Source organism: Xenopus tropicalis, chromosome 1 (genome assembly GCF_000004195.4).
Source record: "Xenopus tropicalis strain Nigerian chromosome 1, UCB_Xtro_10.0, whole genome shotgun sequence".
In the NCBI taxonomy this organism is placed as follows: domain Eukaryota; kingdom Metazoa; phylum Chordata; class Amphibia; order Anura; family Pipidae; genus Xenopus; species Xenopus tropicalis.
The window spans coordinates 205,237,409-205,262,420 of NC_030677.2; the positions used below are offsets into that span (position 1 = coordinate 205,237,409).

General features: G+C 42.5%; 1 protein-coding gene across 2 annotated transcripts in view; it reads right to left on the reverse strand.

Moving 5' to 3' along the window:
- Window positions 1–2,408: 2,408 nt before the first annotated feature.
- myo5b (myosin VB) overlaps window positions 2,409–25,012 on the reverse strand; it is a 127,034-nt gene continuing 104,430 nt past the window's right edge. Inside the window, exons 23-40 of one of the 2 annotated variants that reach the window (XM_031894925.1) lie at window positions 22,946–23,030; window positions 21,859–22,007; window positions 20,460–20,582; window positions 19,759–19,899; window positions 18,008–18,073; window positions 14,563–14,793; window positions 13,814–13,902; window positions 12,349–12,426; window positions 11,856–12,054; window positions 10,914–11,007; window positions 9,864–9,995; window positions 9,594–9,745; window positions 8,329–8,418; window positions 7,608–7,758; window positions 7,142–7,427; window positions 6,016–6,190; window positions 5,371–5,451; window positions 2,409–3,966 (exon numbers count right to left, since the gene is read on the reverse strand). In XM_031894925.1, coding sequence (XP_031750785.1) covers window positions 3,814–3,966; window positions 5,371–5,451; window positions 6,016–6,190; window positions 7,142–7,427; window positions 7,608–7,758; window positions 8,329–8,418; window positions 9,594–9,745; window positions 9,864–9,995; window positions 10,914–11,007; window positions 11,856–12,054; window positions 12,349–12,426; window positions 13,814–13,902; window positions 14,563–14,793; window positions 18,008–18,073; window positions 19,759–19,899; window positions 20,460–20,582; window positions 21,859–22,007; window positions 22,946–23,030 — 2,475 coding nt within the window. In that variant the 3' untranslated portion in view covers window positions 2,409–3,813. The remainder of the gene's footprint in view (window positions 3,967–5,370; window positions 5,452–6,015; window positions 6,191–7,141; window positions 7,428–7,607; window positions 7,759–8,328; window positions 8,419–9,593; window positions 9,746–9,863; window positions 9,996–10,913; window positions 11,008–11,855; window positions 12,055–12,348; window positions 12,427–13,813; window positions 13,903–14,562; window positions 14,794–18,007; window positions 18,074–19,758; window positions 19,900–20,459; window positions 20,583–21,858; window positions 22,008–22,945; window positions 23,031–25,012) is intronic. The other variant, XM_031894924.1, reaches the window with a different exon arrangement.

Below are 25,012 nucleotides of genomic sequence, written 5' to 3' on the forward strand. Positions count from 1 at the left end.
GTGTATCCATTGGATCTCTGTGCAGGAGCGTTGTGGGAAATTACGATAGCAGTTATATGAGTTAAAGGGGTTGTTAACATTTAGTATGATGTGTAATCTTCTGAGAATTTGCAATAGGTCTTCATTTTTTATTTGTAGTTATTTCATTTTTAATTCAGGAGCTCCCCAGTTTAGTTTCAGCAGTGTGCCCATAGCAAAAGGTACCTGCTGATTGGTTGCTATGGGTTACTGCTCCTGGGCAAACTTAGAGCTTTTTATTACATAACCTTTTTCTGAAGAGTTCCTTTCTTGTGAGCTGCAGCAATGTGACTTACACAGCGGTGAGAGAGAGAGGGTACAGCAGCTGGATGGGTAGAGCCAGGTTAGGGCAACCAGGGGTCCCTCATTTGGCTCCCTTGATAAGAAGAGTTGGTGCCAATTGGGGATTGGCCGAGTCCTGTGTAGGTGGCAGGTTTCTAGCTGGCCTAAGCCAAGTGATGGGGCAAAGTTACGTTTAAAACCTGGAAGAACCAAATTCGCCCCCCAGGTCCCTAACACATGTTGGAGGGGATGCCAGGAGCTAGGCACGTTACATCACCTATTCTGGACCTGCCCCCAGATAACCCAACTCTGGGAGGAAGTGTGTGAAGTAATGGAGCGGGTCACTTGCAAATCCATACCTAGAGACCCTTTAACCCACCTTTTGGGAAAACCATTAAATGGTATCCCGAAATGTGCCCAGAAATTGATAAATCACATTCTGACAGCAACACGCATTACAATAGCGGCAAAATGGAGAAAACCAACAGCGCCATCAATTGCGGAAGTTCATAGGAGATTAATCAGAAACATGAACTTTGAAAGCGCTATAGCCCAAATACAAAACAAAGTATCAAAATATATGGACATATGGGCCCCTTACGAGCTCCTGGCTAAGCCCCCCAACACTCCCTCCCAGGCAACCTTATAAAAGAGAATAAAATAGAACCTTTCAAATCAAGAAACTGAAATTAGCTACAACTAAACTCCGGAAACTCTCTTTAGTATGGTATGCTGTCTTATGTACGAAATCATAGCTACATAGAAAGGGAACCCCTGAGAAAACCAGAAGCATCCTTGAGTACCCCAGTTGGTTATTTGTTTTTCCCTCTATCGTTCCCCATCTCTACACCCCTCTCTTATCTATCTATCCTTTTTTTTCTTTTTTTTTTTGTTTCCTTTCATTATCATATTGTGTTTTTTCTTACATATTCCTAAACAACTATGTATAATGCTTTATATACTTTTGCAATTCTGTGAAAATCAATGAAAATATAAGATACAAAAAAACTGAATACTGAATGGAAGTGAAATTGCTAACCCTTTCCCTTCTTCCTTTCTGTACCCCCTAAATCTTTCAATAAAAATTGTAAGTTACAAAAAAAAAAAAAAAAACCTGGAAGAACCTTACTGCTGGTTTCTCAAAGGCAGATTTTTACAGATGGGCCTATTAGCAGCTTTCCAGTTGGTCTTATTTATTTTATTGCACGTTTTTTGAATGATTGGCCTTCCTATTCTCCCTATATCCAACCTGAAACTGAAAATACCATGGTTGCGGGGAGCCACTGACTTACTTTTTACTGCTTTTCAGACACTTTGCTGTTCATCTTGCATTCTGACTTCCAAACTGCTGCCCGGGTGCTAAGGTAATTAAGCCCTAGCAACTGCACATTCCAAGCTCAAGATCTGCGGAACAAAATACTGTATTAATATAAACATAAAATGATAAGCAATTGCAGGGTTAGAATCCTGATGTGCACATCATACTAAATATTAACTTTAAGGTGAACTTACCCTTTAAGAAGTTCTGGTGTGAAGGTGGAACTTTTTCCTATTCAATGTAACATAGTAACATAGTAAGTTGGGTTGAAAAAAGACATACGTCCATCAAGTTCAACCATAATGCCTATATATAACCTGCCTAACTACTAGTTGATCCAGACTGTGTTGCTTGAAATAGTGGGGGCTTTTCACAGGTCCTAGAAATGCTGCCCCCTACAGTTTAAAGTGCAGAATGAAGCAGCTCATCTGCAAATTTGCCATGAAAATCTTCCCACTTACTAGGTAGCTCCTCATCATTCTAATCACAATTTCACATTCATTTATAACAGGGGTCTTAATAATAACAATAATCCAACAAACAAGGGATAGGGATTTACAAATAGGATCTGAGGGCCCTAGTGGCAAGAGCTTACAATCTAAACACTTATTTACTATGTGACTTTGGGCCTTCATGAATTGGCTGCTATTATCCCCACAACAACCAATGATGATATGGGGAGTAACATCCTGGGTTCTAATCTCGGGGGGCCATTTCTGACCCACTGTGATTTGCTGCATTATCCCCACAAAGACCTTTCACTATGGACAAAGACAATAGACCAGAAAAGTAAATTAATCTCATTTTTACTTTTCTCATTTTACTTTCCCTTTAAACAACAGACAGACAGTGAAACCACATTTCAGTGTTACAATAAACATTTTGGCATCCATTTATTTGACACATAATTCACAGCAAAGGGCACATTATCTGTAGCACGGAGCATTTCATCTTTTCCCTCCAACTACAACTCCCAGCATCCCCCGACACACGAGCAGCTGGAAGGTTTGGGGCCGGGGACCATCTCCAGTAAATACAAAAGCTGGCAGCTCCCCGCCCCATAACATATTTCTCCCAATGCTGCTGATCCAGAATCAATAATAAAATAAACTAAATTAAAAAAAAATAAATTCTGGAATAAAAGACCTGTCGCCGATCGCTCCAGCTTGGTTAATGGGATATTTCTATAGCACCGCTTGGTTGCCTCTCTTCTCACTCCTCTGTATTTATGTTTGAAACAAAGTTCCCCTTTAAATGTAAACACCCAGGATTTTACTAATAACTCCCTTCTACACAGACTGGGAGACCCTGTAGTAGCAAGAACTATACATCTGTGTCTGCTCTCTGCTCCCTTCCTATAGGCACATATATATACACCTATATCTATATAAATATTACACATTCTAATATCTCTCTATACATATATAAATATATATATGTACATACTGTATATCAGCTGGAGGTCCCTAATTTTGTGCTTTATGTCACTAAGCTCTGCCCAGTATTTCCAGATACAAAGGTAATGGGTCACCAGTATTGAGCTCTAGTGTTGCTATTACTGGCCAAAAGCTCCTTTCTGAACGATTTTGGCATTAGGGCAGGACCTGGGTTGTGTATCCAATCACTGAATAATTACAAGACTGTGCATTAAACTACACTGGGGACAGAGGAGAATCGTATAGTGAGCTTTATAGGTCAGTGGGGCTTTTTGTCCAGTGCTGCCATCTGGTGGAAAACAGCAGCAATGCCCGTCACTGCCCCTTATGCCAGTAACAGGGGGACCTCTGTGCATGATATGATTGCTTTAAACCTATCCAGCCCCAACCCCGTTAGATAGCGGATGATTGGCCCACGACATGGAAGACCTTGGACAGTACTTAAATACACTAAAATGGAATAGGCAACATTTTTGTTTTCCTTCTTAAAAAAATATACAGCCTCGTTGGGCGCCCCCTTCAAAGCGCCAGTTCCTGCTCCAATGTTTCAGACTCTTTTACACACGACAGACAGGTTAAAAAAAAGTTTATATTTTAGCTATTTTTCTTTCAACTGAGGCATAAAAAAAAAAAATCAATCGCTTTCAGTGCATTAGGAGCCTGCGGAGCTCCGGTTTATCATCTTGGTCCACAATATTAAATATATTTATAGAGAATTCTTTCATTTGCCTTCTCACTGCATTCATAGTCTTTTCTTCTTCAGACCTTCATGAGGAAATCCAGTTTGAGGGAAGGAGGGATCTGAATGGTGTCCAAAGTGATGGCCGAGGGGCTGAATGGGAACAGGACTGGGAACATGTACTTAGAGTCCATTAGCAGCTGGGGAGGATCGTTCCGCTCTTGCAGCTGAGCCTGGGAAATAATAAAGATAGCAAATACATCATTAAGGAAAGTGATTGTTGTAGTATAACATTGCTGATACAGTTATGTACAGTTATGGGTAGGGATGCATTTCTATATGCGCACCCAAGGCACACTAGGTGCATAGTTTTGGGGGGTTAGCCTTTTGGTGCCGATATAAAAAAAAGTGTCTGCAATTTTTTAAACCCTGCTAGACCCAAGGTAAAGCTGTACTGAGCCTGCACCAATCTTGTAGAAAAAGGAGGTGGAATTATAGAAGGTTATGCTGAAACTAGTCAAGTAACCTACAGCAACCAATCAGATAGATGTTCATTAGATCAACAGAAGCTGGTTGGTTGGTAAGGGTTCAAAGACTGGGCCATAGAGGTAGTTCTGCAGTTATTAAAACTATTAATCAGGTATAGCTTTACAAGCAGCCTATAGGATTTCTTTGCCAAGCTGTGCCCCATTTTAGGCATTTACTGACCTGCAGCATATGCCCAATTGCAGATCACTTATAAAGGAGCATTAGTCCCAGGGGTTTGTATTTTTAACCCACATGCTCCCAAAAAATCTTTGTGAAGATCAAGCTGCATGTATGGCTTGTGCCTTAAGGTCCCCATACACGGGTCGATTCTAGCTGCCGATATAGGTCCCTTAGACCGATTCAGCAGCTTATCGGCCCGTGTATGGGCACTATCGACAGGCCTGCCCGACCGATATCTGGCCTGAAATCGACCAGATCTTGATCGGGCAGGTTAAAAAATCTAGTCGGATCGGGGACCGCATCGGCTCGTTGATGAGGTACCCGGACCGACTTTGCCTATACCCGTCGTTATAATTAGCCGGGATTCTCCCGATATCGCCCACCCGTAGGTGGGGGATATTGGAGAAGGGTCCGCTTCCTTGGCGACATCACCAAGCGAGCAGATCTGATGGTGTATGGGCACCTTTAAACTGAATGTACAAAAAGCTAGTAGTGCAATAGGGACAGAGTCCTAACAGCGTTAATGTTAATAAAAGCATCACGGTAGGGGACAAGGGCAGCCATAGCAGGGATATAAAGCTAGGGAAAAGCTATATTCTTGTGTGAGGCCCCACTGGACCAAGTGGGTTTCTAATAGTTTTCGTCTTGGGGGGGGGGGGGGCACAATGCGCTGTTTACAATTACATGACCATACTGTATTTGTGCATGGAGAATTCTAAGCAGCCAAACATGAAACTGTTAAAAAAAAAAAAACATTTGTAGGGCAGCCTAGTGGTGGCAAAACCTCAATCAATTCCTAAGCTGAAGGCAATTCTCTTGCCCTGCTTATTACAGCACATTTTAATCAGCATTGCGATGGTACAGGGGAAGCCACCGCTCGTGCCCCTATATATTAGTACGTGACCAGCAGCAGTATGCGCACCACTTACCTGAATGATTCTGATAAAGGACACGGTTACTCGCTCTTCAAACTCATTCACGGGTGTGTACAGATTCAGTATCTTCACAATCTATAGAAAGCAGAAGAGAAGGGGGTCAATGAACTGTATAACATGGTTTCTCCGTCACAGTTTGCCTTTTATTTCTGCCTTGGTATTTGTTCAGTATTTACTGTTATATATATATTATTAACATAGCTGTAAGCTCAGAGCAGGCTGTAAGTTAACCTCCCATATAGATTGTAAGCTCTACGGGGCAGGGACCTCCATCCTCTTGTGTCTTTGACTCTTAACTTATTGCAACTGCTACTGTATCTTGTATTTATTTGTATTTATTGTTATACTTTGTATTTATCTATTATCTTATTAACCCCCTGTTTGTATTAATGTATTCTACTGTACAGCGCTGCGTACATAAGTAGCACTTTATAAATAAAGATATACATACATACATACCATCATACAATTATTCACCCATTTGGCTGAGACATATTGAGCTTTTCAGCCACACAGTGCCACATTATACTGCACTATACCTGCGCCAGTATGATGATCACAACCCCCCCATAAGCTTGCAGTTTACTTGTCAGAGAGGTGAATGCAAATCACAGCATATTCACCATGAGTGGCACCTACCTGCTGGGTCGTCAGGGCTGTGCACAAAGAGCATATGGCCTCTGCATCCTCCTCTGTCTTCTTTTTGAGTTGCAGTAACTGTGCTGCTTGGATCAGCGGCTCCATAGTCTGAGCAGCGCCACTCGGATGCAAATTCTTCCCTCGCAGCCATTCTTCTAACTGACTGATATTATACCTGGAAAGGACAATGATTAAATGTTGGATCTTTCTCCAAACTAACGGTTCCTTTACCCGTACCACTGAAGAAGCCACTCGGATGAGTGGTGAAACGTTTTCAAGAAAAACTCAGAAAAGTCCAGTTGTTTTTAGACTTAATTCTACTAGATACCGGTTCCTTTACCTGTTTTTTGATCAAATTAGCCCAATATCATCCACATCGCCATAAGAATGGATCTTAACATGTATGGCCTTTACAAGACTAAAGGTGGCCATACATGGGACGATTCTAGCTGCCGATATTGGTCCCTTAGACCGACTCGGCAGCTAATCGGCCCGTGTATGGGCACTAACGACGGGCCTGCCCGACCGATATTTGGCCTGAAATCGGGCAGATTTCGATCGGGCAGCTTGTTGATGCGGTCCCCGATCTGACTTTGCCTATACCTGACGTTCTAATTCGATGGGCCAAACGACTGAATTAGCCTGGATTCGCCCGATAACGCCCACCTGTAGGTGAGGGATATCTGAAGATCCGCTCGCTTGGTGACATCGCCAAGCGAGCGGATCTGAGGGTGTATGGCCATCTTAACAGACATTTTACTACAATTTACTACCAAATTTCCCTCACTCTAATGAATTGTGGATTAGCACACAATAGACTGTGTGTTATCAGTTCAGCTCACAAACACCCTTATTCCTCATAAATATTAAATAAAAATCCCTATGTAGACTTCCCATGCAGGCACCTTTATTGCTAATGTGAGAGAAATGTTGGCAGGCCCAGGCTGGCAATCTGTGGGTTCTGGCAAATGCCAGGGGGGCTGCTGTGAGATGCCATAGACAGTCACTTTTAATTGGACCTGTGAAGGCTGTCTGGGCCTCTGTTGACTCGAAATGCCAGGGGCTATTTGGAATCCCAGTCTAGGCCTGAATGTGAGTTCCTCGTAAAGCAAATGGTAACCATTACCTTAGCTGCATGCCGGTGCTCCATGAGCAAACGTCCTTCCTCAGCAGCAGATTATTCAGCGTTACAGCATTTATCATGTAGAAGAGCTGCTTAAAGACTTGCTGAATGATTTCGGGATCCAGTCCATGGTCACACATGATGCTGTTAAACGTGTTCAGCTGGCGAATGACAGCTTCTAGGCTGTAGGAATTATCCCCATCTGCCATGCTGGAGGTCCTCTTCCTGTACCCAGTTTGCTTCACTCCTGAGAGGCCTTGGATGCTTTCTGTTTCCAACATGGCAGACACTACAAATAGAAGTAGAATACATTTGTACACTAATATATGATATTGTATGAGGAGCCTTTTACACCTTATACAAAGTAGGTCTCAGTAGGTTAGAAAAGAATGTCACGTGTTTGGAACAGGGATGCACACACAAAGCAGGGGATATAAGCAGTTTGTAGGAATGGAAACCCCCTTCTCACCTATCATTGGCTGCATATGCGTTTCCGCAATCTTTATCATCTGCTGGTAGATCTGGATAGACAAGTCGCTGAGGACCTGGCGGTATTCTGTCAGATCAAAGTTCCTCAGGCAATGCTCGTTCTGCTTGGGGCTATTGCTGGTCATGAAGCCCTGCGGTAGGAGAGAAAAGTTTTATTTCACTGGGGTTGGGGGCCACATTTGCCACTAATCCATGTGCAGTATCCTTTGAGTATTACAAGCCAAGCCTTCTAGAACTCAAGTCCTAGTTACATGAAAGCAGTTAGTAGATCGGTGTTAGCCAACTGGACAGACAACCAAGTAGTCACCCAAAATCTCTGGCCAAAATTACAGAATACATTCAGTAGCAGTGCAAGCAGTAATATCTCTTTTGCCCATCTGCATAGTTACATAGTAACATAGGGTTGAAAAAAGACCAAAGTCCATCAAGCTCAACCCTTCCAAGTTCTATGAGCACACACATACCGAACCATACCGACTTATCTATACACTCACATACATAAACCATATATATAAACATCAATACTAACCAGACTTTTTCAAATAGCTAATTGGCTAATGTTTGAAACTAAAATATAATCTTGCAGTATTTGGTTTGTGGTTCTACTGGAGTCACTTTGTGAGCAGAGCCTACAGTGGCCGTGCTCCACAGTTTAAAGGAAATTGCTTTTTATTTGGCTGAAACTCAAAAATAAAACTCACCTCGTCCCCACTATACTGTTTCAGGCAATGGAGCAGCCGGCTGGAGTTGGACAGCCAGAAAGATGTAATCTGGAATTCACTGTGATGCTTCTGTGAAAAAGAGAAGAACACAGACTCTGTAATGACATTGAGGGGCAGAACATTAACTTTTCCTGAAATCCATTGTCTCCTCCAGTTCCTATGAGTTACCCAGATAACACACACCAGGCACAACTTAGGCTTCTCTCTGTCAGCGTTTTCTCTGCAGATAAAGAGAAGCTGATGTGCTCCCATCTGCCCCTCCATGCACTGCAGTAATACACGGCAATAATATATTGATCTTAATGAAAGGTGTCCCCAAAATCTAAGGGGTCCAACTGGCACTGCCAAACCTGGTCAAATTTATTGGGTATACCCCTTTGAGTATATACCAAATGTGCCAAAGTGAGGTGTTCCCACAGGAGAGTTTTCCACACCCCAAAAGTAGGGGGTCCCCTGAGCGTTTTTCAGAGAAGCTGAGGCTGTGCCTGGTGTGCCACAAAATGGAAATGGTGATTTTTACACAGTAAAACTAAAATCACATTTTTTACTGATTACGTTGGGACAGTATTTGATTTGTCACTTCAACATTTTCATGTTGGTCATTTATTAAAATGTTTGTAAAATTATAACTCCCAATATGAAGACACACATCCAACAACATCTGGCTCTCAGTTGAACTTCAAAAACAACAGAAGGGCCACAGGTTGGGCACTAATAGTTACAGAAGACTCAGCACTCTAAGGCTCAGTTCTCTTGGGAGAAGAACCCTGTTTTCATTTTTCCTCCTAAGCACTTTAACATGGATTTGTTATTTATACGGGGCACAGAGGTACAATGCCTAGAGGTTCTGCAATGGCTAAAAGGTGGCAGAAAAGGTGCTGCTGTCACCATCAGGCCCCAATGTTGTTATATTGCCCTATTGTGACCAATATTGCTCTGCTTTTACCATCATGCCTCTCTGTCAGCATGTTGTCCTGTTCTCTACATCTTGCCCTTTTGTTTCAATCCTCCCCTACTGTTGCCATCTTCCCCTATAGTCACCAGTGTGCCTTACCACTATACCAAGCTTTGGACCTACTAAACACAGCTGTGGGATGTAGGCATAGCAATATCTGTAATATATTTAGGGCCTCAGCAGTTGTCCACACATATAACTGATGGCTTAATCCTTGGTTCCTCTCCTCCACTCTTAGCCTGTGCAGAACATAAAGGCAGTAACCATATTGGCTTCCACGGTTTGGTACCTTTAGAACTTTCTTTATCCCGTTGATGGTGGAGGTGAGCAGGGAGTGGACCTTCTGATCATCGTTGATGTAGTCGGCGTGCCTGATGCACATGAAGAGGATATACGCAGGCAGACAAGGAACCATGGAAGACATCTGCTCAGGCTTCACGTCTAGGAAAGTTTTATGGTTGATAAACAACACAGTAGGTAAGGCAAGCAGTATTGTGGCTCATATAAGCCTTATCATTCAAAGTCCAGCCAAGAATGGAGCTGAGCAAATGAGTCTTACCTATAATGAGATTTCTCACGAGCAGCGGTTCTTCCTCCTTGTAATACTCCAGCATTCCTTGGAAATCCTTCTCAATTCGCTGCACTGTCACTTGACGGGTGAGCTCAGGTTTCCTCTCCGTCTGCACTACATCTGGGCACAAAACAACATTTTTTTAATATTTTCCCTTTATCCTTTGTTTTCACTCTACAGTATTTTTGGGGCTACAAAAGCCTGGCAATACTAATCTGACTGCCTAAGGAAGGCTTTAGGTAGCCAGGTTTCTACTTGGCTCCCAAGATCCACACCCCAAAAACATACAGGCAGGTTAACTGATTTCTGAAAAATACTGACCCCACTGTGTGTGAAGTGTCAGCACTACATGAATACCATTCTATGTTCTCAAAGGAAGAACAGGTAGTTCCCCACAGCGCAAAAATCATATACAAGTAAATAGAATAGATAAAAAAATAGATAGAAAAGTTCTTCTCTGGCAAAGTAATGTGAACTGCCTTTCACCCTTTAAAGTTGCGTATGCCCCAATGAAAGAGCAGCAGCAAATACATAGAAGCACAAAACCTGGGTAGGTACCGGGAAAAATTGGGTTCTCATAACCAGGGGCTAATGCAAATGGACCTACTCTTTATTGAGCCATAATGGCAGATTTTATAGACTCAAAATACTTATTTGGCTGCTAAGTGATTTCTACAGGGTCAGGCCATAGTCACACTCTTCTAACCAATTAATGAATCTCAGCACCATGACAGCTTCTGAGAGGGATCCCATAATAACAAAAGACAAATAAACCTAGATATAGAATCTTCAATGTAATAAAAAGTTTTACTAATTATCCCCAGGGGCGATTTTGGCCCCAATGCCCAAGGCGGCTTTAGTGATTATGCACCCCCCTGGGCCCGCCCCCGTGCGTACCTTCACAGCAACATAGGGGTCTAGGAGGGCAGCATCCCTAGTGCTGAGAGCCCAATTTTGCCCCCTGCACTAGAACAGCTGAATTTCCGGTTTATTAAAACGAAATTCAGCTTTTAAAGTTACCAGCAGTTATCAACGTACCTTCAGAATCCTGTCCTTTCTTCATGTACGTTTTTAGCTGTTTCTTCAATTTTTTCTCATTCTTTTCTGATTTCTCCAATAATTCTTTAAGGTCCTGTAATAAAGTAACAATTCATTAAACCCAGGACCATAGTAAGGTACACATGTTTAAATGGATGTGGATATATATTAATGGCTATTGTGTATTATATATCTCATTTTCACAAAGTTCTTGCATATATCTGCCCTTTAACCAACTGTTTAACTCACTAATCCATTTCAACCATTTAGCAGATAGCTTTTACTTGTCTAGTGCTGTAAGAATAATGAAAGCAACCATCTGATTGGCTGCTATTGGTTACTGACCTAAACTCATAGCTCTCAATTCACAAAAAGCAAGCCCAAGCATCGCTGCAATAAGTACAAGCACTGCTAAATGTGTTATTCTCATGATGCTTATTATCCACTGATATTAGTGTTTTGCCAATCACATGTAACCAGAAGGACTTGTAACCATGGCAGACGTCTGCCATGCAGTTAAAAAAATACCTAGCAGGGATCCCCAACCTTTTTTACTCATGAGCCACATTCAAATGTAAAAAGAGTTGGGGAGCAACACAGGCATAAAACATGTTCCTGGGGTGCCAAATAAGGGCTGTTATTGGCTATTTGATAGCCCCTATATGAACTGGAAGCCTACATAAGGTTCTGTTTGGCAGTACATCTGGTTTATATGCAACCAAAACTTGCCTCCAAGCCAGGAATTCAAAAATAAACACCTGCTTTGAGGCCACTGGGAGCAACATCCAAGGGGTTGGGGAGCAACATGTTGCTCAGGAGCCACTGGTTGGGGACCACTGCTATAGAGTGTATCATATCATAAAGCAAGATGGCAAGAACATATGGGAAGGTTGGCTGCACATGGAAATAAGTGGGTGCAAGAAATAAAGTCCAGCGACCTACCAGGTTCTCATTAGTGAGGCGGGTAATTTCATGCTGAAGCCCAAACTCCACCTGAGCCTCTGGGGAGAGCTGAAGAGCTTGGAGTAGAACCTGCTGCTGCTTCTCCAACTCTTCCTTTAGGGAGTCAATGTGAGAGGTCAGTATCTCCACCTCCTCATCGTGCTGCCTGCTTTGTGCCTGAAGCTGAGCCTCCAGAAGCCTAAAGATAAGAAAACATTAAGTCAAGGGAACGGCTGAACTATGGCTCCCAGGGTCCCTGAACAGGCAGTTCCTTAAGTTTGGCAAAAGCTGCAGGGCCACACTTTGAATGTATGTGTATAAGGCAATAATATTTATAAAGCAAATTTATTATGTGCAGATCTTTGGAACCTTAACTATCAACGATGTAATTAAATTCATTCAAATCAAAATATCCAATCCAAGGCGGCTCAGTACCAGTGAAATAGTGAGACAGGAGCAAAGGAAGGAGGAAAAAAAGAACAGAAAAGATGACCTGGCAACTTGCTTTAAGCCTTGATAGGCCAGGCCAAGCTCCCCATCTTCATTTAGATACCCCCAGTCCTGAGTCTTTCTAGAGAGAAAGGATAAAGAAACAGACAAGGAGAGAATAGTTGAAAGCAGAGAAATGAGTCAGTTGCCTCAGGAAGCCAGTAAAGTGCAGAGGAAGGGGGAGGCAGGTCATTTAGGTGAGAGTTTGTACTTGAGCTGGAATTAAATTAAGATCCATCCATGCACATTGCTATTTGAGTTACTATGCACAAAGCTTCTTATAATCCAGTACAACACAATGGCTAATGGCTTGGTCTTATAGGTATGGGAAACCTGAGGTGGAATTACTCTTGTACACATTCATACAAGGTCAACAATTGGTCTCCAAATAATACACGAAGGCTGATGCACTTGGATAACAAACACAAAATCACAAATAGTTTCTTAAGATACTAAGGCCAAACGTCTTATGTTACTGAATCATAAAAGTTCTTTTGAAAAGTATAAAGAAAAATAAAAAGACAAATTGCTTGCCATGACCCAGTCACAGGTATTATACCCCAGCTGAATTGGCTCCGGAGCTTATCCGCACTCACTATAGCTGAGATAAGGCCACAATTATGTTAGCCATTATGTTATATATATTTTGCAATTGCTGTTTTGACCCGTATGTCTTTGAGTATCCAGCTTTGGAGGAGAGAGCAAAAGAAACAAGCTGAGTTCTATGCCCTTCTAGATTGTCCTCCATTGGGAGAACATGGGAGAACATGGGAGAACTTCAGCTTCACAGTGTGACCCCCTATTCTATCCGACCAAGATGCAGCATTTTACGTAGTATGAATAAATGCAGCAAAATGTGGTGCCGAGTATCCACATGTTATTTACCCAAAATCACACACCTGGCCATCCAAAATTGATTATTTGATTCCATAGTAGGAAAAGTACTCAGCAGCAAAGAGGAGCCATACATGTAGGGGTTTTCAAGGTGCTAAGCTTGGTTGTGTGGTTTTCTTTGCCTACAAACCTGTATCTATTACCACCCAATACTGGGCTTGGCTATTATACCATTGACATTGCAGCATTCCATAGTATTGGAAAATGCCTCAGCAGGTCAAATCTGTTTTCCAATGCAGAGTGATTTTTTTAACAAATTATACTATTATATTATACTATTTCCAGGCAACACTGGGTACAGTTATCTAGTGTTTATATATTATATATAGAAGATATGCAATAGGCAATGGCACATGAAGTGGTATATGGAGTTTTTTCAGCTCGGTGGGCTGGCGACAAAACCCTAGGAATTGGCCAATCACCTGGACCCTGCTGGTGCACTTATGGGTCTGCTGTGTGTTTTAGAGAGATAATCACCTGACCCGTGACTGCACTGCAGGGCCCACGTGGCCCATAATAGAAAACGGATCCCTCCACTTACTGTCTGTCTGTGACAGCCACCTGATTAGGATTACCTGTTTGTCTCACAGACTCCATGATAGGCTTCAATGGCATCGTCTTCATCCATTTCCTTGTTGCTGTTTGGCCAACTGGCTTCTGAACTCTATAGAAATGAAACCACCAACCATTTATTAATGGCATCCTAGCAGGATACTGGCATATTTTGTGCCCCACTCGCGTTAACTGGGGGCACCCTCACTCTACTAGATATAATGATTGTTTGTGATACGATTAAGGCTATTCCTGATGCACTAACTAGTAAAGCAGGACAGCACTAACTGCCCTTATAGTTATGATGTAAATAATACAGAAATTGTGCTAAATAAATCAGCAATAAATCATCTACATTCCAACACTGTGTGTTTAATAATATCTGTTTTAGTCATTAGAAAATGCATTATTACTGCAGGTTCATCCTACTGGGTCTGTGCACTCTGGAAGAACTGGCAATAACCCAAAGAGACATACACAGCCAAAGTAATGTCTAAATAAATCCCCTGAGCCTTGGTTAAGGGGTATGTGGAGGAACCGCTTATTTAGAAGACGGTTACACAACATACATTGGGGGGAATGCCAATAGCCCATCGCGACTAATGAGATATTCACTTTCATTCTTCTTACTGCTCATTTGCTACATTGGCTACAGTCCCATTGACAATAGTATTAAACCCAAAGAAATGGCTGAATTATTTAAGTGAACTTAAAATAAAAAAACACCCATCTGGAACTTCCATTGAGTAGGAAAAGAGCATAAAATACTGACCATAATCCTCTCTGATTCTTTTTGCTGAGCTGCCTTTACAATCTGGGTTCTGAGCATAAGAACTTCTTCCTTCCGCACATCCAGCTCCTCGTGGGCCGACTTCAGTTGGTTGAGTAACATAGCAATTCTGGCCTCTTCACTCGAACCATCTACTGCTCCATCTGCTATCGTCTTCCTCATCTCATTCAAGTCATTTTTCAGCTTCTTGTTTTCAGACTCAAGTTCTTGCCGCTGCCATATTAGAGCAAATGTAAATTAGGGACCTGCAACTGCAGACTATGAAGATTTTCATTCATCCAGGTCATGGTATATCTAGTATAAATAAATCTAAAGCAACTGGACTTGTTTAGTAATCATTGAAGACGTTTCACTACTCATCCGAGCAGCTTTGAAGAAGCTGCTCGGATGAGTAGTGAAACGTCTTCAATGATTACTAAACAAGTCCAGTTGCTTTAGATTTATTTATACTAGATTGACCTGCAACTTTGTTCATAATCCCTAAAGTGGGAGCCTTCCCTGCTTTGCCACATTTCAGCTGTTTCATTGGAGAAGGAAAGCACTGTCCAACAAATCAAAATATCTGTCAGTTTTAAAACTGATTTCCTTTTTCTCTGTAATAAAACAGTACCTGTACTTGATCCCAACTAAGATATAATTACCCCTTATTGGGGGCAGAACAGCCCTATTGGGTTTATTTAATGGTTAAATGATTCCCTTTTCTCTGTAATAATAAAACAGTACCTGTACTTGATCCCAACTAAGATATAATTACCCCTTATTGGGGGCAGAACAGCCCTATTGGGTTTATTTCATGTTTAAATGATTCCCTTTTCTCTGTAATAATAAAACAGTACCTGTACTTGATCCCAACTAAGATATAATTACCCCTTATTGGGGCAGAACAGCCCTATTGGGTTTATTTAATGGTTAAATGATTCCCTTTTCTCTGTAATAATAAAACAGTACCTGTACTTGATCCCAACTAAGATATAATTACCCCTTATTGGGGGCAGAACAGCCCTATTGGGTTTATTTAATGGTTAAATGATTCCCTTTTCTCTGTAATAATAAAACAGTACCTGTACTTGATCCCAACTAAGATATAATTACCCCTTATTGGGGGCAGAACAGCCCTATTGGGTTTATTTCATGGTTAAATGATTCCCTTTTCTCTGTAATAATAAAACAGTACCTGTACTTGATCCCAACTAAGATATAATTACCCCTTATTGGGGCAGAACAGCCCTATTGGGTTTATTTAATGGTTAAATGATTCCCTTTTCTCTGTAATAATAAAACAGTACCTGTACTTGATCCCAACTAAGATATAATTACCCCTTATTGGGGGCAGAACAGTCCTATTGGGTTTATTTAATGGTTAAATGATTCCCTTTTCTCTGTAGTAATAAAACAGAACCTTGTAATTGATCCCAACTAAGATATAAATAATCCTTATTGGATGCAATCCAATTGGGTTTTATTAATGTTTTATTGATTTTTTAGTAGACTTAAGGCAGTGGTCCCCAACCAGTGGCTCGGGGGCAACATGTTGCTCTCCAACCCCTTGGATGTTGCTCCCAGTGGCCTCAAAGCAGGTGTTTATTTTTGAATTCATGGCTTGGAGGCAAGTTTTGGTTGCATAAAAACCAGATGTACTGCCAAACTGAACTTTATGTAGGCTGCCAGTCCATATAGGGTCTATCAAATAGCCAATAATAGCCCTTATTTGGCACCCCAGGAACATGTTTTATGCTTGTGTTGCTCCCCAAGTCTTTTTACATTTGAATGTGGCTCACGGGTATAAAAGGTTGGGGATCCCTGACTTAAGGTATGGAGTTCCAAATTATGGAAAGACCCCTTATCCGGAATACCCTTGGTCCCGAGAATTCTGGATAATGGGTCCTATACCTGTATATGCAAAAATAAAATATTTCTTTAAAGTAGAAGTAGTATGTGTTGGTCCTCTCCCAATTTGTCAGCATAGCCTTGATTATGATCCAATCGCTGGCCTGGATGCCAAACAATCTGATTTAGCCCAGTGCATAGGTGATCAAATCAGACAACAATTATTTCCGGTCAGTAAATGAACTGACTGTTATGTGATTTGACCACCTATGCGTTTGGTAATATCGGGCAGAATAGGAAAATTTGTCAGAATAGCAAAGACAAATTTAGAGCATTTTCTTTAACTGACGTTACTGGACCGTTAATATGCCATTAGCTTCAGAGCTGCTGATGCAAAGTGCACTCATTTATACTGATAACTGAGCTGTCCCTGCTAATAATCTCGGCCACTCGTTTCAACATCACGCGGATAAGCGTTATTGCTTTCAGCCGCCACCGCCAGCCCTGCAGCGCTAATGTTTTTACCGAAGGTATTTCCACTGTCGTTAGAACATTTCAGGAGAGAACACGGATAAAAGCAGCTTTAGCCCAGTCTCAGGGGGCATTATTAGGCGCTTTCATTAAGAGCCCAGGAATTCCCCGGCCTGCAGATATTGCAGTTCTTTTTTTTGATGCCTATTCAGCTGCTAAGAATCTCTCTGACCTTCAGGAAATTAGGAGAGAGGAAGGATCAGAGGCTGCTGACTTTTTTTTATTGCTGCCTCCTAAATAATAACCCGCATTTAAGAAAGTGTCCGGCTGAGAAACATCCTTGAGCGGGTAGGAACCGGTGGCCTAAGCTTATTAGCTAACAAATATGTGCTACCTGTTCTGTCTAGGTGGGATCATAATCAGCAAAAGGTCTGGATTGGGATCCAAAATAGGCCCACTAAATACTGACTGTCTATATGGCATCTTACAGCCGCTCCTCAGGCATTTGCCAGAAGCCACAGATTGCCAGTCCGAGCCTGATCAGCAGCCTGGGTGGGATCTCTGTCTTTGCCTGTACTCACTAACACTGCAATTAAATTTACAAAGAACTTTAAAACCACTGAACATTTATCACTATGAGCGGAGGCTGCTGCCTCCTTGCCTTGAATAAATGCTTTCTCTGCAGAAATTCTCAGCCAAAACAGCAGCTCCCACATCCAGGTATAAATGCAAATCTGCAGATGAAGAATGTTCTGTGCACACAGTATTCTACTCCCTCTTCTTCTGCCTAAGGAAAACTTTTGCTGCCCAACTACTGTAAAGCAGATTTACAGAGAAAGGATAGTGTAAAAGAAAATAGATGGAAGTTGCTTGATGCCTTTTCTATTTAGCTTAGAGTGGAAAGGCATCAATGCACAACTGGATATAGACCAGTGGTTCTCAACCTTCCTAATGCCGTGACCCTTTAATACAGTTCCTCATGTTGTGGTGACCCCTAACCATAAAATTATTCCTAACACCATTGGAAATATGTGTTTTCCGATGGTCTTAGGCGACCCCTGTGGAAGGCTCCTTCGACTCCCAAAGGGGTCTGACTCACAGGTTGAGAACCGCTGATATAGAGGATTACCTTCAGATTGTTGTAGGCGATATCAGTGTCGCGGTCAGCAATCACCTCATTGGTCGTGTCTATAACCTGAGTGACGGGGAACAGAACAATAGAATAGGTAAGTATTATGTTCATTGCAACACTGTCCTTAAAAAAGGGTTCATGTGGGGGGACCAGGTATATTCAGGTCCATACATCGCAACTTATGATTGAAAAATGCAATTTGGGGGTCCCAAGGGACCAGCTACACATGTGAAATTGGGGGTGCCCAGCCCCTAAGACCAAGTTTGGTTATTTATGTAATTTCTGAAAGTATCAACCAATTTGACTACTTGTAAGTGCATGAACCTCCTGTCTGTACCAAGCTATAAGAATGCTGCATATAGCCTATCTGGGCATTAATGAATGGTTCTAAATTCCAGAATTAGCAGGGTCGGACTGGGCCACCGGGACACTGGGAAAAAAAACCCAGTGGGCTCCCGCGGGCCAGACCCAACCCTTGCTGGCACTCCCCCGGCTAACCGCTCCTTCCCTGACACGTTAAACTTATATGTGCTCAGGGGAGGACGCCAGGTGGGGGCCCCTGTGGGGGGTAAGGGAGGCTCAGTGGGGGTCCCTGGGGGTGGGGGCGTGACTGGCAGGGGCACCTGCAGGCCCCTGGGGCAGTAGCCCTGGTGGGCACTGCACACTCCAGTCCAACCCTGAGTATAAGAGAAGATTGGTCTGACCAGGTTATTAGCACCAAAACAGTCAGCTGACACCTTCTCTTGGCATTTATATGAGGTCTTGGCAGAGATCCAGTTGTCTGGCATGAGGGGGGAGCAAATGGATGGACAATCTGGGTGTGTATGCTGACCTGCTGATCCTGACCAATATTAATGTAAAATGGATATTGGTTAGTTTGGGAATCAGGCAGGTTTGAAATTTTAACCGCCACTAGTGCATGTTGCATAGATGAAGAATTAAAGAGGAGCTTCTCTTCCAATAGTTCATGTATGGCCACCTTAATAACTTGTGGGATTTGTCAAAAAAATCAATAAGTCTCAGGTCTACATTCTTGCTCTGGGCCTGACTAGCCTGCCTGGGTACAGATTTCCTGGTAGGCCCAGACCCTAGTGGGCCCCAATCTGGGAAAATTCCCATTTGCCCTTTCTTATTCCTAACATAAGCCTATAAGGGCTCTGGCACACGGGGAGATTAGTCGCCCGCGGCAAAACTCCCTGTTCGCGGGCGACTAATCTCCCCAAGTTGCCTACCCCTGCCATCCCACCGGCAAACATGTAAGTCACCGGCGGGATGGCAGACGCGGCGGGGCGATTTCAGGAAATCGCCGAAAAAGACTCGCAAGTCTTTTTCGGCGCTTTGCGGGGCTCTGGATATCAGGTTCTCTGCCAGAGAACCCTAGAAGACCTAGTCAAACACTGGTTCATGTTTTAGCACAAATCAGACAATTATCCTGACCAAACACAGGTAAATCCATTCTAAACAAGATCACTAAACAAGCAAATATTTCCAGAAAGTCCCAGCTGAGCAGATGCTTGAGTAAGACCCTATTAGATACCTATTGGAAAGGCTATGGTTCTGGTCCCATACACAGGTCAATATGCTGCTACCTGGATCATAATCAGTGCTCATTTGGTGAGGTGGCTGAATTTTATCATTTAAAATTATTATTATTATTATTTTATCTAATTTATTTTCTCTGCAGTCCCAGCAATCATTTGTTGTCCTGTTTCAAGCTCCAGTCAATAAAAGGGGGAGGCTCCACTTACCTGGGATTTTTTATTTTCTTGCTGCTCTTTTTTGTCCAGTTGGCTCTGCAGCTTCTTCCTCTCCAGCTCAAGCTCCCTCACTCTCTTCTGCAGCTTCAGGAACAGAGACATGTCCATGGCAGCCTTTTCCAGCCCGGCCTCCTGCAGAATCATCAGGAATTCAATAAGTTCATATTTATCCGTTTTTATTGAAAGGGCTGGTCTATGGTTTTTATGATTATATTTTTGTAAATAACCCATCTGTTATGCACTACAGAGAACAGATGAGTAATGTATATTGTGTTCCATGGCAATGCCAATCTGGCAGTGAGGGGTAGTGCCATGATGAAGCGGCATCACCCTGTTTACTTCTGCATTGTCTCCATGCAAGACTGTGACGTATCAGTATAAGTGGTTGCAAAACCCACCAACACAATTCAGCAATTAAATCTCAAGAAGGAAATGGAGTGATTAGTTATACCCACTGCCTATTGCCAGTGTCTGATCTGAGGGTGCCTTTGTAGGTTAATGTGCAAATAAAAAGAACAAAGAACGCATTACGATGACTAGTAATAGCTATCTGCAACATACATAATGGGGATGTCCCACCCATGACCCTTCTGTTGTTGTTGTACTGCAACTTCCTACAACCCGCTGCCATCCAACTGCTGGCATAGATTTTTCTCAATGTATAAGTCAGATACAAAATATTCCAGCATTACCTCCACCTCCTTAATGGTATCCTCTGTGTCCCCAATCTCAGAGGTAGATATGGAAGGGTAATTAGAGTCAGATTCCAAGCTGCTCTGGTTGGACGGATTCCTCCTGTGCCCCGGCATTTGTTGCTGATACAGAAAGAGTACAGAAATATTACACAAGATTCATTTTATTGTGGTATACAAGTTAAACAATTGCTAAATTATTTTTACATTTAAAGAGTCTAATGGAAACTGTTACCAAGGTGTAGAAGTACATTTGGGAAAAAAGAGTTTGTGTTTTATGTACAGGTATTGGACCCCTTATCCAGAAACCTATTATTCAGAAAGTTCCGAATTACGGAAAGCCCATCTCCCATAGACTCCTTTTTAATTAAATAATTCACATTTTTAAAAATGGTTTCCTTTTTCTCTGTAATAATAAAACAGTACCTGTACTTGATCCCAACTAAGATATAATTACCCCTTATTGGGGGCAGAACAGCCCTATTGGGTTTATTTCATGGGTAAATGATTCCCTTTTCTCTGTAATAATAAAACAGTACCTGTACTTGATCCCAACTAAGATATAATTACCCCTTATTGGGGGCAGAACAGCCCTATTGGGTTTATTTCATGGTTAAATGATTCCCTTTTCTCTGTAATAATAAAACAGTACCTGTACTTGATCCCAACTAAGATATAATTACCCCTTATTGGGGCAGAACAGCCCTATTGGGTTTATTTCATGGTTAAATTATTCCCTTTTCTCTGTAATAATAAAACAGTACCTGTACTTGATCCCAACTAAGATATAATTACCCCTTATTGGGGGCAGAACAGCCCTATTGGGTTTATTTAATGGTTAAATGATTCCCTTTTCTCTGTAATAATAAAACAGTACCTGTACTTGATCCCAACTAAGATATAATTACCCCTTATTGGGGGCAGAACAGCCCTATTGGGTTTATTTAATGGTTAAATGATTCCCTTTTCTCTGTAATAATAAAACAGTACCTGTACTTGATCCCAACTAAGATATAATCCCTTATTGGAGACAAAACAATCCTGTTGGGTTTAATTAATGTTTTATTGTTTTTTTTACTAGACTTAAGGTATGAAGATCCAAATTACAGAAAGACCCCTTATCCAGAATACCCTTGGTCCCGAGCATTCTGGATAACGAGTCCTATACCTGTAGCACTATATAAAGTTATACATACAATGTTGTATCTTTGCAGTTAAGACAGAACAGAAAATTGGGAAATATGCGCTTTTACACATCCATTTAGGGTGCGTTTGTAAATTACTCCCGTAAATGCCAAAAATAATGCCCTATGTCATGTTTTTTGGAAGCTGCTGCTTTATTAATACACCACAATAATAACTATACAGACAGCAGAGCCGATAACATTCAGTTATTTACCTTAATAATGTTCACCTCCTCCTTCAGATTGTCATATCTCTGCTCCAACCTTGTATATTCCTTTACCAAATTCTGGTGCCGGGACCTTTCCTCCTCAAGATCTTTCTTGATCTCCAGGTTCTCCTTAATTGTACTCTGGGTAAATTCATCTGAACAAGGGGAAAACATATAGCATAATAACTATGGGGATAAAGGGGAATTAACACAACAATAGCAATGTTATTTTTTTTATTGCTCGGGAATGTTGTCTAGCACATATATTAAAGGGAAAATACCAAGTCTCTACAGACTCAATCAAAGCTATTACTGTTAAAAGGACACTGCCAAGTCCTAGTAGACTGGTCAGAGCTACATGCTATAGGTTAAGGTGCCCATCCACGGGCCAATTCTAGCTGCCAATATTGGTCTCTTAGCCTGATTCGGCAGCTAATCGGCCCGTGATGCGGTCCCCGAACCGACTTTGCCTATACCCGTCATTATAATTCGATCGTTTGGCCCTGGGGCCGAGATCGAATTAGCCTGGATTCTCCCGATATCCCCCACCCGTAGGTGGGGGATATTGGGAGAAGATCCGCTCCCTTGGCGACATCATTTTTGAATTTCTGGTTAGAGTTTTGGAGGCATAAAAACCAAGTATAATGCCAAACAGAGCCTTCTGTAGGCTGCCAGTCCACATAGGGACTAACAAATAGCCAATTATAGCTCTCATTGGCACCCCAGGAACCTTTTTCATGCTTGTGTTGCTTCCCAACACTTTTTCCACTTGAATGTGGCTCAGGGGTATAAAAGGTTGCGGATCCCTGTGCTATGGGATCAGTTTGTGGTGTGTAGGTGGCAGTCATAAATGATGTAGGGGCCTCCATGGCTGGGATAGTGGACCGTTGAGGTGACACCCTAGTCTGACACTAGTCAAAAAGGCTGTCATAATAATATAATTCATAACATTATCAGCAGTGGATAGGAAAGTTTTGACTAAAGCACAGCAACAGTCAGACATCATAGGCCTTTTATGATATTAAGCATCCATTAACCAATCAAATAGCATAGACCGAGTTTTGGGAAAGGTAACTTTCTATTTCTTGCTCACCTTCAGATCGTAGAATGATTTTATTACTGAGTTCTTCTTTTTCTTCTTTCAAGTTAGTATTCTCCTCTTCCAGCTCTGAGACGCGCTACAGAGAGAAACAGACAGCTGGACAGTGAGCAGCAGCCATTGCTAAATAATTTAATTCAAACTAGAAAATGAATTCAATAATTAAACCAAAAAATAAACATGCAAAGGAAAAAGCAATTTTCAGGCCAAAAAAACACATGTACTTTTTTAAAGTCTTTTTTTCAGACTTTGGCAAACACACCCAGTTAATTTAGTTAATTTTGAAGTGAACTTTCCTTTTATATAAATAAAGAATATTAATGTACATAATAGTAAGAGGTTTATTATTTATACTGTGAGGTCATAGATTGTGGAAGAAATGTATAACTCTGCAGGTAACCAAGAGAGCAGTATCATTACATATCCATGGAGCCAATGCATATTTGTTACTTGCACTGTACAACTTCACCTTCAAAAGCTTTTTTAGCTCACTGACGTAGCATAACACCATAATGAATGAAACATCACTACGGTATTTACTCTCAACTAGTACAAAAGATCTTTAGAGGTGTGGTTTATACCTATCTGACGTGTCTGGTAAGGCATCTTTTTCTCTGGTTAAGAACCTACACTTTTCAGAAAGTGCTTATAGCAACTAACTTGGCTTAATGGTTAAATTCCTGCATCCCCTTGACAAAGACTCCATACACACAGGCAGATTAGGGCAGGCAGAGTATGGCACACACAGGCAGCATAGGGCAGGCAGAGTATGGCACACACAGGCAGAGTATGGCACACACAGGCAGGGTAGGGCAGGCAGAGTATGGCACAGGCAGGGTAGGGCAGGGAGGGTATGGCACATATTCAGGCAGGTTAGGGCAGGTAGAGTATGGCACACACAGGCAGGGTAGGGCAGGCAGAGTATGGCACACACAGGCAGGGTAGGGCAGGCAGAGTATGGCACACACAGGCAGCATTGGGCAGGGGGGGTATGGCACACACAGGCAGGGTAGGGCAGGTAGAGTATGGCACACACAGGCAGGGTAGGGCAGGCAGAGTATGGCACACAGGAAGCATAGGACAGAAAGAGTATGGCACATAGGCAGCCTAGAGCAGGGAAGGTATGGCACACACAGGCAGCATAGGGCAGGCAGAGTATGGCACACACAGGTAGGGCAGGCAGAGTATGGCACACACAGGCAGGGTAGGGCAGGCAGAGTATGGCACACACAGGCAAAGTAGGGCAGGCAGAGTATGGCACACACATGTAGGGCAGGCAGAGTATGGCACACACAAGCAGGGTAGGGCAGGCAGAGTATGGCACACACAGCCAGGGTAGGGCAGGCAGAGTATGACACACACAGGCAGAATAGGGCAGGGAGGGTATGGCACACACAGGCAGCATAGGACAGGCAAAGTATGGCCCACACAGGCAGCATAGGGCAGGCAGAGTATGGCACACACAGGTAGCATAGGGCAGGCAGAATATGGCACACACAGGCAGCATAGGGCAGGTAGAGTATGGCACACACAGGCAGCATAGGGCAGGCAGAGTATGGCACACACAGGCAGCATAGGGCAGGCAGAGTATGGCACACATAGGCAGCATAGGGCAGGTAGAGTATGGCACTCACAGGCAGCATAGTGCAGGCATAGTATGGCACACACAGGCAGCATAGGGGAGGCAGAGTATGGCACACACAGGCAGCATAGTGCAGGCATAGTATGGCACACACAGGCAGCATAGGGGAGGCAGAGTATGGCACACACAGGCAGCATAGGGGAGGCAGAGTATGGCACACACAGGCAGGGTAGGGCAGGCAGAGTATGGCAGGTTTTTGCTTTACTACCACCATTAATATGGGTATGGTTATGTGGTTTCAAGTGGGTGTGGTTTAAAAAGGGGGAGTGGTCAAAACTGGCTTCCATTATCGGCCCTCCACCATGTAGGCCGGTACGACAGAAGTTGGACAGCACTGTTCTATACCATTTGACAAGGTCTTTATTTAATTATTATAAGAGCAGGCCCTGTATGCCAGATTCTGTGGTGTGCCTTAGAAG